The following is a 16,189-nucleotide window of genomic DNA, read 5'->3' as shown; positions in this document are numbered from 1 at the left end:
ACAGAGTATTTTGAGAGCAATTGAGAAACTATATTCTATTTTCGAATCTAGTAAATTATTTAAACGTTTAGTCATTAAATTGAAAATATTGTATGGGAATTTACAGTATTTAACTTTGTTTGGGTTACGTATTCTTAATAAATACTAGAAAATTGATGCATTTTCTTTTTGATATAATTAAGTACTTCTTAAACTACTACTCATTGGTTTAAGAAATTATATATTACTACTTATACATGATCGAGTGATCACTTACTTATCTTAAGACGGCTAGGAAAATAAGGCACGATTCAGTCACGTAATTAAAAAAAATAATAGTCATAATGAAGTATCTGGAATTTATTAGGATCATAGATTTAACAGGCATTATCAATTGTCTTCCCCCTCTCCTCTGAAGTAATCCGCATAGGGTTTCGCTTATCTGGCGTCCCTCCAAATTTGTAACGAACGCATTCTACTGCATTTCTGCGGTTCAAGGTTTAAGCTTTAAGCTTAAGTGTGGCTAACGTTTTTAACAGTTACAATCTCTGATTGTTTTTCGTTTACTTATTATTTTCCAGCGTATTCATTATCTATTTATCACATACGTTATAATATATATCGTTCAAATGTTTTAATTTTTACTATTAACTGACATGTTGCTGAAGATGAAATGTATGTGCGTTTAATTAGGCATTGCATTGGTGACACTCTCAGCAGTTAACTTGCCAAATTTTGATCAATAGAAACGAATATAAATATCCACTATATTGTGAGTCTTACAAATGAAACAAAAAATAATTCTTGCTACTAATTACCTTGCCATCGAATAATGCATAAACCCTTAAGAGGCTTTACTTGCAAGAGAGTCTGAAAGCAAAAGCGAGTAAATAAAAAACAAACAGACAAACACACGTGATTTGTAACGTATCCGAAGCCCGTAAAGAAGGCTTTCATCACGATTCTATCTGCGTTCTCGTCAGCCTCCGCGATCAATAACATTGGCTGTATACATCGACTTTAGATTTCTAGATATGATATTTTATCCTTACACACCACAAAAGAGTATGGTTTGAGCAAGGATATAACTTTTAATGGCCGTCAACGCAATTGCGAGCCATCTGGAATTGAGAGTGTCCATGGGCCATGGTTATCACCTATCATCAAGTGAGCCTCCAGCTCATGCTATACGTAAAACAAACTTTAGAATCGTTATATCTTATAAATTATTTATGTATGACCTACACATATTTGCTAAATCACACAGTTAGCCACACTATTAAAATCATATAAGCGATGTAATAATAATAATAATAAGTCTTTATTCATTTATAATATATAATAATAATAATAAGTCTTTATTCATTTAAGTTGGTACATTTTTCTTTTCATAGTGTAAGATTTGGGAACCCTTTTAAGTAAATATACCTGTGTTAGGGTTCCCAGCTCTTCCATAACAAAGTTAATTACATAAAATAATTTATCCAGTTCATTTCCTTTTTATTTTTTACTTGTTAAACCGTTATCATCACACCTGATTGTGTGCATGAGTAAGTGAGTGAGAGAGTGAATGAGTGAGTGAGTAGATGTGTGGCTGTGTGCGTCATATAAGTGCTTATGATGGATCGATTAAGATAATATAATCTTTGATAATGACAAATTTAATATTCCTAATTGTAATAAAGGCGAGTCTATTTACTTCACATGTTCAACATAACGTCTCTTCCAGTGTTTTTACAGATTGTTGTTCTTTTTCATTGGTGATTGAGTTAGTGTGTACGACGCTCTAGGGACAGGCCGGTTGTGAGATAAATAGAAAACGATGCTTAATGTTGATATAGCGTTATCAGAGGCCTAGTAGCGTTTGGGTTTTATCTAATCCACAATTTCACATATTCTTTCATGATTGATCGCAATGCTTACTCGTTACATTGTGTATATTTTGGCAAATGAATTGACTAAAAATTTTAGTTTACCAACTCAGTTACTAGTATGTAATATGATAAATATAAGTATTAAAGATAAAAAATAATCAACTCGAAGTATATATGATTATTTTAAATACAATGTATATATCACTTCTATAGATGTTTTAATATTTCAAAGCTATTATATAGACTTTTAAAATCACGTATATAAACATTATTTTACAAATTAACTCGAATTTTACATGTGCACATGTGCTAATTAAAGGTTTAAGTTGGCGCCTCGCAGATACAACCGGTGATCCCAGAGCTGGTGCTTTCCTCTGAGATTCTCTGGTATCGCAATACAGCTGCAGCTGCAAATGCTGCCAGCGTGAAAAGTACACTGCCGTTGGGACAAAACTTTTTGTATTTGTTTAATTAACTTTTCCTTTTATTAATTTTTAATCATTACTACGTAGATAGTACTGTATTATTAAATAAAATTAACGTAACCGTTACTGCTCTATAAAACATTTGCCTGCAATAAAACAGCAAGATAATCCGTACATTATAACAGTTAGATCACAAAATCGATACGATGCCCAAGCCAAATCTGAAGATATAAGAGTAAAAATTAAACAATACATTGTCGTTTGCCAAAAGTGCAATGTTTCGGGATGTTCCTACTTGGCATGGATCTGATCTTCCGAACGCATTATGAGGGCCCCGCTCACAGGAAAAACAAATGCACTAACGATTTTAGCCATTACTTTTTGGCCTCTGATTGTTTATAGCCTAAAAAGAGTTGAAAACATCCAGCCAATTCGCCGTTTATAAAGTACTGAGGAAACTGCATTTTACAATTTGTTGGCTATGATTATTATTGGGCGTGTATCCTTTGTTTTTCTTACGTTTATTTAAACAACAATGTCCACTGGAATGATTTAAACTTGAAACTATAACAAAGTTCTTTTGAAAATGTTTATCACAATATTACAATCACAATAGTATATTGTTTTTTACAATTCAAAACGAACAATTACTAAGTTGTATTGATTTAAAAATTGTGTTTTTTTTTAAATAGAACATAACTGCTCTGTGGAATTACCATGAAAAATCTGAAAACATTTTAAGATGTTAGCAATAAAGTCACATAATTATAAAAATATCCAGTACAATATTCGAATAGAAATAAAGGATTTTATTTGGTACGTTGTCCAATCTGGCAGTTGGCAGTACTCGGACATTTAGCGATACGGTTATGTCTCGGCGAATAAGCTCTCAATTCGCATCCAAGTAAATTGTCTGTGTCTTGGTGGCCTCGTTTGCTTTTTTTTCTCTGCTTCCGTATGAGCCAAGTCGGTGATAATGTGCCTGATATTGGATTTAGAAAGGCACGACTATTTAATCCTCTATTTCGTAGTTGCATCGTTATTTAGTTATATAATCGTCTATCTACCGTGACTTATTTCTTTTACAGAAAAGCACTAACGGGCTGTTGATGTGCGTGCGACCTACCCAGGTTTAATAATCAGTACCCACTTTTACACGAAGTTGTGTTAATAGCTAATAGTAAGTGATCCGTTATTTTGCCGAAGATTCGGAGCTCGTTAAATGCCAACCTTAATATTTACAAATGCGCCTAATTTTCGCAAGTCTGTACTAAGCTACCGTAAGCCGTTAAGTCTAACATTACTTCCAAACTGATAACAAGAGTACAGCGGTCATGTTCCAAGTTAATACAGGAAATGAAACTATTGTACAACAAACCAACGACAATGCACAAACAACTTGCTGTAAAGTTGTTGAGCAACGCCGCCGGCGAAAGCTAGTTAGCGACTCGGTAACTTCGTCCATTCCTTAAATAACTGGCTTCCCGATAAAAGTTTTTTTCCAGAAGCAAGAAAATATACTTTATTTACTCTTTAGAAGTGTTGGATGATGTGAACATTTTCGTTACGTATTTATAAATGAAGTAAGAAACTTTTAAATTCGAATTCCGGATATACTGTTCAACAATGTTTGGGCGGCAAGTTAATTGTATCACATTATACAATTATATATATTTTCATAATAAAAATACAATAATCTGCTAATCATAACTTCAACTAGATGTTAATCTAAGTTACTAAAATAATTTACTGCGTAAACCCACCATAAAATATCTAATAAATTAATTTTTTACTATCGCATAACTCAAAGAATGCTATTCGTTTTTCCGGCGCCGTTAAATCGCTCGTTATTTAATGTCATACGTTTTATTACCGTTAACTAGCTTAAATATGTGCATTTTGATTTAAGAGAATCCGATTTTATTAGTCTAGTCCGATTCTTTTATAAAATTCAACTTCCGCCAGTGATATCTGAAAGACTTAACGCATAGAGGGCTAAATCACCGCGGAAATTTTAAGATGGTTAAAATAATTGACATATGACAACTTATGAATTTTACGCGTATACACATTTGTATCAGACGATTTCCAACACACAAATATACAGTACATATTTACAATTTTCTTCACTTACATTAAGTTATAATATTAAATACAAAATTAAAATAACATTGAAAACTTTGGTTCCTGCGGCAGTGTACCTTTAACACTAGCAGCACTTCCTCGCTGCATTGCGATGCTATTTCGTTAAATAATGAAAGCACCAACTCTGGACTCCAACTTAAATCTTTAATTAACGCTTGTGCTACTGCCCCTAACCTTGCGTGGTCTGCAATTGAAGTGTGAACTTTCGGAGTTTTTTCAGATTTAAAAAGAGGATCATCCCAGCTTCTTCGAAAGTTTGTACGGAAGGCCTGGAAGGAAACTCAAGCCTGGGCTACGTTCAGTTAGGAATCAAATATTAGTTACAGTGACAGATGCGTAAGCATATTATTTCATTATGAGTGTATCAAATACTTTACGGATTTCACTAATTACAGGGGAGAGTATCTATCTCTGACTACTCTTCATAAGTATAATATGTCGTATGTAGGCCGCGGGATTGAACAATCATACTCTATACCTTTTTGTAACCTAATTTTCTGTTACAGTGAAGTTTCTCATGCAATACTTTTCTCAACTGAATTCCCGACTAAATACCTAATTAACATATAAATTACATATATACATAAACCGCTCTTACAATTGTATAAATAAACTTACAACTCCAGATTCATTTTGTTAAATTAATAATTGACGTTAGCATTGATGAAACGTTCACACTGATTTCAGTACAGAGAAAGGGGAATGAAATATCACAACACTTTGTCTTAGAAATGTTAACAAAGGGTGTTCTAATTCGATAGAATGGTGCTGAAATGCAATTAGAAATAGTGCTTAAGAACTGGGCGTGGTGATAAGCGGAGCGTGGCGCTTAGCGGTAGCGGGACAGACAATTTATAACAAATAAACCCTGGTAGCCACCTAATCAATTAAATATATAAATTTCTGTTCGTTATATGTATAAATAAAAATATACTTCTTTATATATTAATTAACAAGATATTGTTGAGTGATTAATTTTAAAAAGAGTAGATAATGATCGGTGTGACAATGAGCAGCACGCTCTCTCATCCGCTCTCACAAAACCCTCGACCTAAGAGCACATCGAATTTGACCGTGAGCAAAGGTAATTATTGACTTTTACAACTCCCCATACCCCCGGGGGCTGTCGAAGGGAGATAACGCCTAATTAAAACGTGCCACTGTACTTCTTACAAAGTTTTTATTTGTTTGAACTTCTAGTGTTTTTAGATTGAGAAGTTTCGTACGTGAGGAGCACGAGCGCTTTTTTAAGCTGAAAGGAGGCCTATTTCATTTCTTTTGCGAAAGTTTTGCCTATTTTTTCACCTTGAGCTTTTTGGAAAAGATGAAATTAGTTTCATCTTCGGTGTGCAGTGAATAATACATATACACAGACACATATTTTCTTCATTAAAATAAACATGATCATTTAATAATAATATCTCTAAACTCGACATTTTACACTAATCATACCTACATTATTATGTAGGTATCTTGTCCAAATTATTGTAAACATAATTGAAAATGCCTAACAAAAATAAACGAAAATGAAAATTCTAACTATAATTTATGCGATGTTTCCGACAATTAAATAATTTAGCTGCTTTTTAAGCTCTTGAATTTCATCGTTGAACTATAATGGCGGACTCAAGGGAATTGTTGCATAATTTGCGACTAACGTTATTCGTAATTCATTTCGAGTGGTAAATAAACAAGTGGTGGCGACAATTTCGTGTCCGAAATTTCAAGAGCCATTCGCGTTTTTCATTTTTCAAGCAATTTCCGTCGGTAAGGAAATTCTTTTCACCGGATTGAACGCTCGACTGAGCCAATACTTGAGGTCGGGATGTGGCCAAGTGTGTCGATGACAAGTATTGGTTGTAGTTGGTTCCGTAGACCGTAATCTTTTTGTAGAGCCAGCCTTTTATACTTGTGTGGTTTTGAGGTTTACGTAATATTTGATAAAAGTGTCGGTTTCTTTTTTTGTCTCGTAACTGTGTTATCGCAAATAATGCATAATAATAATAGCCTTTTATTATAGATACTTTTACACTTATTTATCACTATTTCTATCATCTGTCCTTTTTTTCCAAAGACTTCGCATTGCTTTCTGCACTTTTTTACACTCATAAATATATAAAAATGAAAAACTAGAGTAAAATGGATGAATTAAGAGGGAGTATAGTTATTAGACGAGGAGTGTGACAGGGAGACCCTCTCTCACCAAAACGGTTCTAGAGCAATTATATCTTCAAAATATGATAATATATTACCTCGTTAATAAGGATTCACCTAGCATAGTTCTGATAGATTAAAATGCATTGAATTTTACAGATATTTCGCAAGGATCCCTAAAAGTGGGGCGAAAGCGTGAAAAGTAACGTAATAACCTGTTAAAGGACTTGTAAGGGTTTTGGAAGTCATGTAAAGACGTGCGCTTTCAACGACTCATTTATTTTCATTCACTATTTTATATAAAATGTATTTTATATTAGATATTAAAGCGGGGTCTGAAATACGTGTGAATTTATATTTAATAGTGATTAATACTTCAATAATAAATTAAATATGGTTTTATATTGATATCTCAAATTGTATTAAGTTTAACTAATTTGACTGAAAAAAATCAACTAATTTAACTGAAATTTCAAAGAAATTTGCAGCTGTTTTAAAGTTTAACAAATTTACCGTATATAGTGTTATCCTGACACCTCGTATATATGATAAATTTAGCTTTTCCTTTTATTGGTAGCATAGAAGACATCGCTTGAAAGAGATAAAGAAGTACTGTTGTGTTCTTTAAGTGTTCACATTGTCTTAGTTTTATAAGACAATAAATAGTATACATATTCGTCGCGCAGCTGTAGTTTAGATTGAATGACCAAGAAAACAAACAACCGCAATGTCCCGATACCCTTTGCCCCATCATATATCATACATACTAAACATCTAAGTTGTATAGAGGCCTGGTAAAGATTAACACGGTCGATATGCCCGGACATATTGTTCGCCAAGTTTAGTTTGAAACGTCATGCAGGGCTGTCAACAAGTTAAACTATTAATTCTATTGAGTGAAGCTAAATTTATGGAAATGTTTTGGTATGCATTATTACTGTATTTTATTAGATAATAAAAAAGATAGATAGCTGATCACTAAAGTGTTTGCGATCCAATTGTGCTTTAGGTAATTTTGGGTTCGATTTATAGCATAACATAAATGCATCAAAAAACTATCCATAAACATAGGTAGAACCGTTTTCTACCAATTATTTTATGAAAAGTGACAACCCTAAGTCTTAGTTTGAAACTTGCATGGTTATTGTGTAGATCAAAAGAATTTCTACCCGCATGTCTTGAATTCTGGGGTGCAACCGTCTTTTGAAGTGATAATATGTATGTCACATTCTCGAAGTATAATATTAAAAACTCCTTGTTAATATACTTACCTAACTGATGCAGATATAGCGGGTGTTATAAGATAGATTGAATTTTAGAATAGAATAGATAAATGTTATTTTGATTGTGGGGTCGAAATCGTTCTTATGTTTAATTAAATTAAACCAGCATTTTGCTAAGTAGCTACTTAGAACTAGGTTGCATAGTTTTGTCTATATTTCTCTAAAATAATGCTGTGAAATAAATCGCGGAAGCAGACGAAATCAAAACCTAAAATAGAAAAATATGCCCTTTTTGCGAATTATTCTTACGTAAACTTCTTAATTGGAGAACACGTTATCTAAGAGACAGTTTCATAAAAGTGAACCAACATTTCAAATTAATGAGGTAAAAATCTTAACAAAACAAAGATAATGAATAAAAATAGAAAAGTAACGAGCCACCGAGCGTTGTCAACCACTGGCCACAACAAAGCGGAGTTTCCCACCTTTGTATGGGGGCAGGAGAGCGGAACCGTTGGTCGCTAGACAGCAATATCCTGTTACTCGGTCTCGAGATGTGAGCTTTAGCGATTTAGCTTTTTATTAGACAAGTAACTCTTGACCTCGGCTCTATTGCGGTCTATGTGCGCAATAATCACTTGCTCCCACAGTGTAAGAAACAGTACGTCTATTAAAAATAAAAACCCATCTGTGCCTCGCAGTCAATATTTTTATAACAAAAGAAAACCAAACTTTAATTTTATTTAGCACTAAACCATAGAATTAGTTTTTTTTATTAAAATAATGTTTATATGACAGCTATTTTTTCTTCATTAATGCCCAGACCCAGGTGAAATTAAAATCTAAGTTAAGGTTAGGATACGCTCTTCCATAGACGCTTGCACTTAAAACTTGCGCCAGCGCAAGAGAACGTAATAAATCTGCGTTGTTCACACAAATTATTAAGAGATTTTGGTTAAACGAAACACGAAGCGAGTCTTCCCTATGAATGATGAATGGATGAAAATTATGCTCTACTTATATTTTACATTTTAATTTTTAAAACACTGCATTATTGTGTATTATCCTTTCTCGGTCGTTACTTTATTGTTAAATGGATTTCGCTCGTGTTTTTGCTTCTCTTTACACAAAGTAATATTTATTTATCTTATTTAATCAAACATTAAAAGATAAAACGCGTAGATTTACTAAGGCTTTACGATATGAGAACAGAGTTTGGTTTCTTTAGACATCATTCGTGGTTTTGGTTCTAACGTACATCGGACCAAATGTGCGTCAAAGACCGGTACAATAATGTCAATCAAATCTAGTTTCAAGAGCTGTCAAATGCCGCAAGCTTACTAAACTATACCGACATTAAATAATTACTCTTAGTAACTTTAAATAGATCAAATAGAATGGCTCCATTTTTTTGCAAAATGCAAGGCTGATTTTTGTAGGCCTATATATTATAATTTGCCTTCATAACGTGGTAGAGTATTGACTATAAGTTTTGACAACATTAAATAACTTATTTGTTCTTTTTTTTAATGGATTTAATTTGTGCCAACTGGGCACAAGGTACTTCGCCAGTGTCGCGTAGATTGAGAAGGCTTATTTGTTCTTATTATTATGACGTTATGATATTATTTAAAATTAATATGACATTTGCATGCCTATTCTTATATGCCTGATTGTGCGGTTTATTTTTATGATTCATGGTTCATCCAGTGAATTATTGAGTGGGATTAGGGTAAATAAAATAGACAATATATTGAGACGAGATTAAATTTAAATTCTCACTTTACGCGCATAATTTCGTGTGTGGTATTAATAGTCTTAAACGCATGACACAATTTATAATTTCCCGTCAGTATCTTCAACCGAACAAACAGATTAAACAAAGCCCCCAACTTTGATAACATACCTCCTGGTTAATGAACTTTGCCGATCACAATAACTTAATTTATTATGTCAGGTGTTTTAATGTTCATATTATGTATGTTTTTAGACATTGTCTTTATGACTTGTCCTATATTGATAGTTCTTGCAGCTTTCTGTTTGTATGTTCAGTGTTTGTATAACACAGTAGGTATCCGTCCCCCATAAATCGCGGTATTTCTGGAGTGTATAATGATTTGTCAAGTCCATAATTAGTTTTGCTAGTTTCAATTGTGTTGTTGTACAATTAAACTAAATGACTTTATTAAATTCTTGTTCCTTTTTTTATTGATTGATTAAAAGACATTTTTCAGCTTTGAAATAGGAGGTTTTCAATCAATATCATCAATATTTTTCCCGCGTCTTATTTGTCTACATAGCACCCACTACTGATTTTATCTTTGGAACACACTTAAGCACACTTCTAGCAAAACTAAAAAGGATAATTTTAACAAATAAAAAGTTACTCAAGCCGTTAATGGAGTTGATATGTTTTCCACGATTCTCGAGTGAAAAAACTATTGTGGTCAGATTGGTCAGGGCGCCATATTTGTTATGAAATCAGGTGTTATGTTACCTGAAATTGTTATAAATGCGGTTTAGTATTATTTTATTCATTCACTAACCGCCTCCGTGATCCAGTGGCTAATTTCGCGACTAATATTTAATATATGTTGCCCCAAAAAATTTTTTTTATGTTCTAAATTATAAGTAAAAAAAGCAGTGTTGGCCTAGAGGCTTCAGCGTGCGACTGTCATCCCTGAGTTCGAAGGTTTGATCCCCAGCTGTGCACCAATTGACTTCGTATGTGCGCATTTAACATTCGCTCGAACGGTGAAAAAGAAAAAAACAAACAAGTAAACCGGCTTTAGACCCAAAAACTCGTGCGACGTTTTGCTGTCGTTGATGTGTACAAAATATAGTACCTACAGTAATCACTAGTTTGTCGGTAAATAGAATGTGACTATGATACCAATGGGAACGTGAAACCAGAGTGGTCGATAGTATTTTAATAAAGTCGCAATTAATATTCATTCTAAATTCATATTTCATTAATAATGTTTTTATATAAAGTGATATTTGAATGGAATATTTTCATGTCAAATGAATGACCTATATATTTAAATATTTGTTTTTATACATCTACTTGTCAATTAAAGTCTACTAAAATCTATTGTAATATCATTGAAGTCGTGTTTGACAATAAAAGTTTTATAAATATTTTTGTTTGTCCCCAGCGCCACCAAACGCAGTGGAAGTGGTGAATCATCCCCATAACTCGAAGCTTGAAGTGAAAGAAGGAGAGGATGTAGTCCTAGAATGCCAGGCGAAGAACGCCAAGCCAGCTGCAAAGGTCGTCTGGTTTCGCGGGAACCAGGAGATGACTGGAGAAAGAGGTAAGTCGTTTTTTAAATTTGGTCCAGCTTAGTTTCAGTATAGGTCATTAGTTGCACTCTTGAGTAATTGAATAATAAAACAAAAATGTTTTATTCCAACCTAATTCTAAAAACTAATCAAACAACCTAAAACAAATTGGGGTCTACGGCATGAAATTAAACCATATTTTAATTTCATATACTTAATAAAATTAGATAGATATTTTCTATAGTAATCTGATTTAACTGCGCGGAAAGCGCCAGCATAGCTTTCAATTTAATTTTTCATTTATTAGTTCCACAAGTACGATTGATATTTAAAAATACAATTTTGAAATTCTAAAGACTCTTGTGCGCTTTTGCACTATTGGATTAATTAAGTATTTTTAATTAGGGTTATATCTTGTTGGAACTAATTTCTAACCCGATCCCATTTTGAAAGATTATCCTTTTCGGTATAGTTGGTTTTCATTTTTCAACTTGAAATTCTCTTGTCTGATTTTATTGCTATATTTAACCTTGTTATTGATTTTATTTGTTTAAATGGTTTATATTCCGCATTTAATCGTTCGTACGGTGGCATCGTGAGGAAACCTAAAGATAGACTTGACGGTGTGTGTCTGATTTAGAAGGCTGATTACTGACTACACCTGCCTGAAAACAATTGATTACGAAACAGATAAAGAAAATCTCAGGCCCCCCAGGCATAGAGCGATGTAGGGCCACTGTTTTCTTTTATAAAAATTCTAAGTATTCAAAAATTACCTACAATTGTTGAGTATTTATGTTACTGCGGTAAACACACTTTCAAACGCCAGATGAATGCGCTTCCTCGTACAGTCTATTGAATAGGTATACTATATAAAATAATAAATAATTCGATTTGTTGAAACAAATCATTTGTTTTGCGTGCGGCTGCATCAAAGAACAATACAGTTGTTGATTTGACAATATCCGCGAGTCAAATCAACAACTATTGTTCGTTACGTCATTGTCGTCGCAATTGGCGCGATCTATTGTACTGATTGTCATTTTGATATTTTTAGTTTTAGAAATCAGTTTACTTGTAACATAAATAGATAATATATAACTCATATTCATTTACTAAGCCGCAATTGAAAACGTTGATTTATTAGACTATTAACTTGTTATGTTAATAAAAAGAATCTGCTGTGTTATATTAGAAGTCTAAAGTCGGACGTCGAGGCAAAATACGAAATTCACTCGTCGCCTCGACGTCCGTTGGTTAACAACTGAGCGTTTTCTAAGGAAATTTTTTCCGCGCACCACCGCTATGTGGAACCAGCTGCCCACTGAAGTATTTCCGAACCAATTGGACTTAAGCTCTTTCAAGAAGCGGAGCGTGCACATTCTTAAATGCCGGCAACGCACAGTGTTCACGGGCTGCGGTATCACTTAACATCAGGTGAGACTCCTGCCCGTTTGCCCCCCTGTTCTATAAAAAGTCTAAGTCATCTTATAATGTATTAATTATCTTTTCATTAGCTTTAAGTTAATATCGTGTGCCAGGAAGTAAGCCACAATAATCGTATAAAAAATAACTTAAGTATACATAAACTGAGGCAGCCTTTTCAAATAACACTTCAAAGCGATAATGGGTTGGTTCATTTTGGTAACAATTTTGCAAATACCTTCACATCAACAAACAAATTAATGGACAATATCGAATAGTGCTGTATCGATATCGATACTCCGCTTCAGCTGTTTGCAAATTGAAATTGAAAACTTGCTTAATTAATGACAGAACCAATTAGTGATGGGAGCCAATTATTGATAAAACTCTTGTTGTCCTAATTAGTATTGTCTCATAATTTGTCATTTTCCTTTGTTTACCATAAAAGGAGGGTAGTTACGAAATCTAAAACATACTACAAAAATTCTATCGGGTTTACGGTTAGAATAACTTTATTTCTCATAGGAATAAAAAAAAAATTCGCTTACTGAGAAAAAAACATTACAAGAGACTAAATAATTATTACTAGAACGCACAGAAGGTACCTGTACAAAAATTCAAAAACAAATACAGTAACAAAAATGCAGGTAGACACAACAGACTCGAAACAAAAACATAGGTTTAGGTTTGTCGTCCACGTTATAATTTTATCAATTATGTCGTAAAAACCTTTAAGAGTAGTGTTACTTCTGTTTTAGTATAGTTAGGTAAATAACTTTTACACGACTTCTGTCCATACTAAAACAGCAAAAAGCGAAGCCTCTGATAGATTAAAACCCGAGAAATTTAGAGCGAAGAATCTTCACAGAAAATGGGACAATACTCTGAATGATTTCTTTGTCTCGTGAGTTTTGTGACCGTGACCGGGGCGTCACAAATGCCGCTATACATAGCACTTTTCTGATGGCACTAAAATTATATTTACGAAAAGCGCGCTTAGTTTAGATGGTCAATGTAGACTTGCCGGTTTCCTCACATTGCATTTGCTTCGTCGTGCTCATGAATAAATCTTTTTGGGTGCAGCCAGAGTACAAACGTATGACCTCCCTTTCAATCCAGGGTAAGCTTGGAGGGTTTCACTAAAAGTTTAATTTGAGGCAATCTTGATTCAATATTTTTTAAACAAAGGTCACTGAAACAAACAAAATTGCCCTCTCAGCGATTTAATACAAGAACAATGTCATAAAAGAAATCTCAAATATTGCCAACAAGAAGCGAAAAGAATCATTATTTGATAAGGGCAAACCCATCCGTATTTGAGAAGTCAAGTCAATGTCATTCAGTGTTATTAAAATTTGCCACAGATGTAGAATGAAAAATATATTAAACCTCCTTTCTCAAATTCAAAATAAAATAAAAGTTACAAAATATCTACATTTTTTTTAATATATTTATTTGGACTGTTTTTGTTATTACGCTGAAATTCTCATTTCACAAATCCAACGGTATTTTGCACATACACACAATTTTAGTGCTAATGACAATAAGTGCTTTTTTAATTGGAATAATCGCAGGCAGGCTTGGGTTAGCTACCGCTTTTCGACTCAGACGTGACGCTCATCTCCTGCAACTTCTATACACAATTCCTTTTAATCCCAAAACTCTCTCTTATTTTAAAAAATTAGGTCTTTATTATTACGAGTCCGGTCCTCTAATAGATGCCTCTTGGAAAATCCATCATTTTTAGGCAAGTCGTTTAGGATATCTGCCATAATGTTGTGAAACCCTTTCCCCGACTCCATACGATTGGCTTACTCTCTAATTTCTTAAAAGTCTTAAAAAATGTAAACACTTCTTATATTTATTATGGCTCAACCGTTATTTTCTTTATTTATGTATTTTCTTATATATTTCAAGTATATGGTTTGTTCTTACCCAACGTCAAGACCAACTAAGCAATATCGAGTTCTATCACATCACTTTAACTAGTGATGCATTTAACGAATATCGACGTATATGAAATCCAGCAAAGCATGATCTGACGAGAAGATTTATCGACATTACCCTTTTATACATTATGACATTTTATCGACAGCCCCTTGAGGCATTATTATCGCAAAGTTTTCCGATTGGATTTCGCTGATACGGCGCTTTTTGAAAGCTTTTTATTACATTATGTAGTAATGATACAGATTCAATTAACTATCGGTTTAGTAGATAGACATTCTATGAAGCTTTATTCTAAGCCTCAAAGAGCATAAATATTTTATAGTAAAATAGAACTTCGAACAAACGATTTGAATATGAAATTCGTCTTTTATAAGTTAATGTAGTTGCCCGCGTTAATTAGTTAATAATTTTCTGTGTTCAAAGTTAAAAATCAATATGAAATATAAATCTCGCGATCTGTTTTCGACGTGAAAAGCATTTGATAAGTTCCGAGAACTTTCCAATTGGAATGCGATTCCAGTTCCGTTTTAATTACAAACTTCTGTATTTCAAGATTTTTGTTCAAGAAGTACTAATACAAAAAAACATAAAGGCGATATAAGTTGTTTATTCAATAAAGTATCTTTCTATAAAAAAAATTACATCATTGTTAATTCCAAACAAATTCTTAAGTTTTAGTAATCAAATTGTTCTTGCCACGAGAAGTGAATCCGGTACCTTTTAATCAGTAGGTAAATATGCCAATCGCTATAGTATATTTTTGTACAAAATAAATCTTGGGCAGATGCCATGAAAATAATTCCAGCCCATCTCATAGCAGATTTATTCGCGTAAATTATAAAAGACAAAATTGTGTGTAAGGGTGGAAAGCTAGGAAAGTTATAACACATTCATGCTTTAGTATACTAGTTGTTCCCGTGGGTCGCGCTGAAGTTAATTTCAGCAATTTAGCAGTTACTGGCCCGCTGAGGAAGATAACACAACGTTTACTGTTATGTAGCCCTTGGTAATCGCTGTAATAGTATAATAGACCTACTTTGCAGGAACCCGACTTTCGTGCCTTTTACTTTACAGTCGATTCATTTGGAAATTTAAATACTAAAAACTTGATTTACATAAAAATAGAATGGCGCTGTAACCTTTGGTCTCAGATTATCTGTTTGACAGACAGACATAACATTTATTACAAACTAAATACACACACATAACCATAGAAAATATCTGGATATAATTGGATATAATTGGATATCAAAAACAATAAAAAAAACTATTTTTCTCATTCGGATCTTTTTAAATGTGTAATGCGTATGTGTGTTTCTCGATATATTTTTCACGGCATCGTGTTTGGTCTAATGTACCGATTCCTCGCGATGTTTTTCTTCACCGTATAGGCAAGTGTTAAATAGGCACGTAGAAAGTCAATTAGTGTCTTGATTCGAAAGCACAGTCAGGGTTATTAATCGAAAGTAGAAGCCACTAAGCCAATATATCCTTTTAAATATATGTTTTACTTTACAAATTTATTATAATCATGTTAATAAAACCTCTTTAAGGTAACTGGAAGGTTTGAGTGCGTTGGTGCTTTTTTATTAATCCACAATCTTTATATAAATTCGTCATAAAATTTCTATAGAAATAAAACGATTTTCCAACGTTTTTATCATTATTATAGTTGAAATCGTTTAGAGTGGGCTTATGTGCGCCTAGTTGATTTTGAGGGTCCTTCGGT

General features: G+C 33.2%; 1 protein-coding gene across 3 annotated transcripts in view; it reads left to right on the top strand.

Annotated features, from left to right (window-relative positions):
- The window catches only part of LOC110992811 (nephrin), a 146,272-nt gene that overhangs the window by 64,804 nt on the left and 65,279 nt on the right, over positions 1-16,189 (top strand). For all 3 annotated transcript variants that reach the window (XM_045629373.1, XM_045629372.1, XM_045629374.1), the window contains exon 5: positions 10,959-11,117. In XM_045629373.1, coding sequence (XP_045485329.1) covers positions 10,959-11,117 — 159 coding nt within the window. The remainder of the gene's footprint in view (positions 1-10,958; positions 11,118-16,189) is intronic.

The sequence above is a fragment of the Pieris rapae genome, chromosome 9 (assembly GCF_905147795.1).
Source record: "Pieris rapae chromosome 9, ilPieRapa1.1, whole genome shotgun sequence".
NCBI classification, from domain to species: domain Eukaryota; kingdom Metazoa; phylum Arthropoda; class Insecta; order Lepidoptera; family Pieridae; genus Pieris; species Pieris rapae.
Note: the sequence above shows the minus strand (reverse complement) of the source record. Positions and strands in the feature narration are given on the sequence as shown.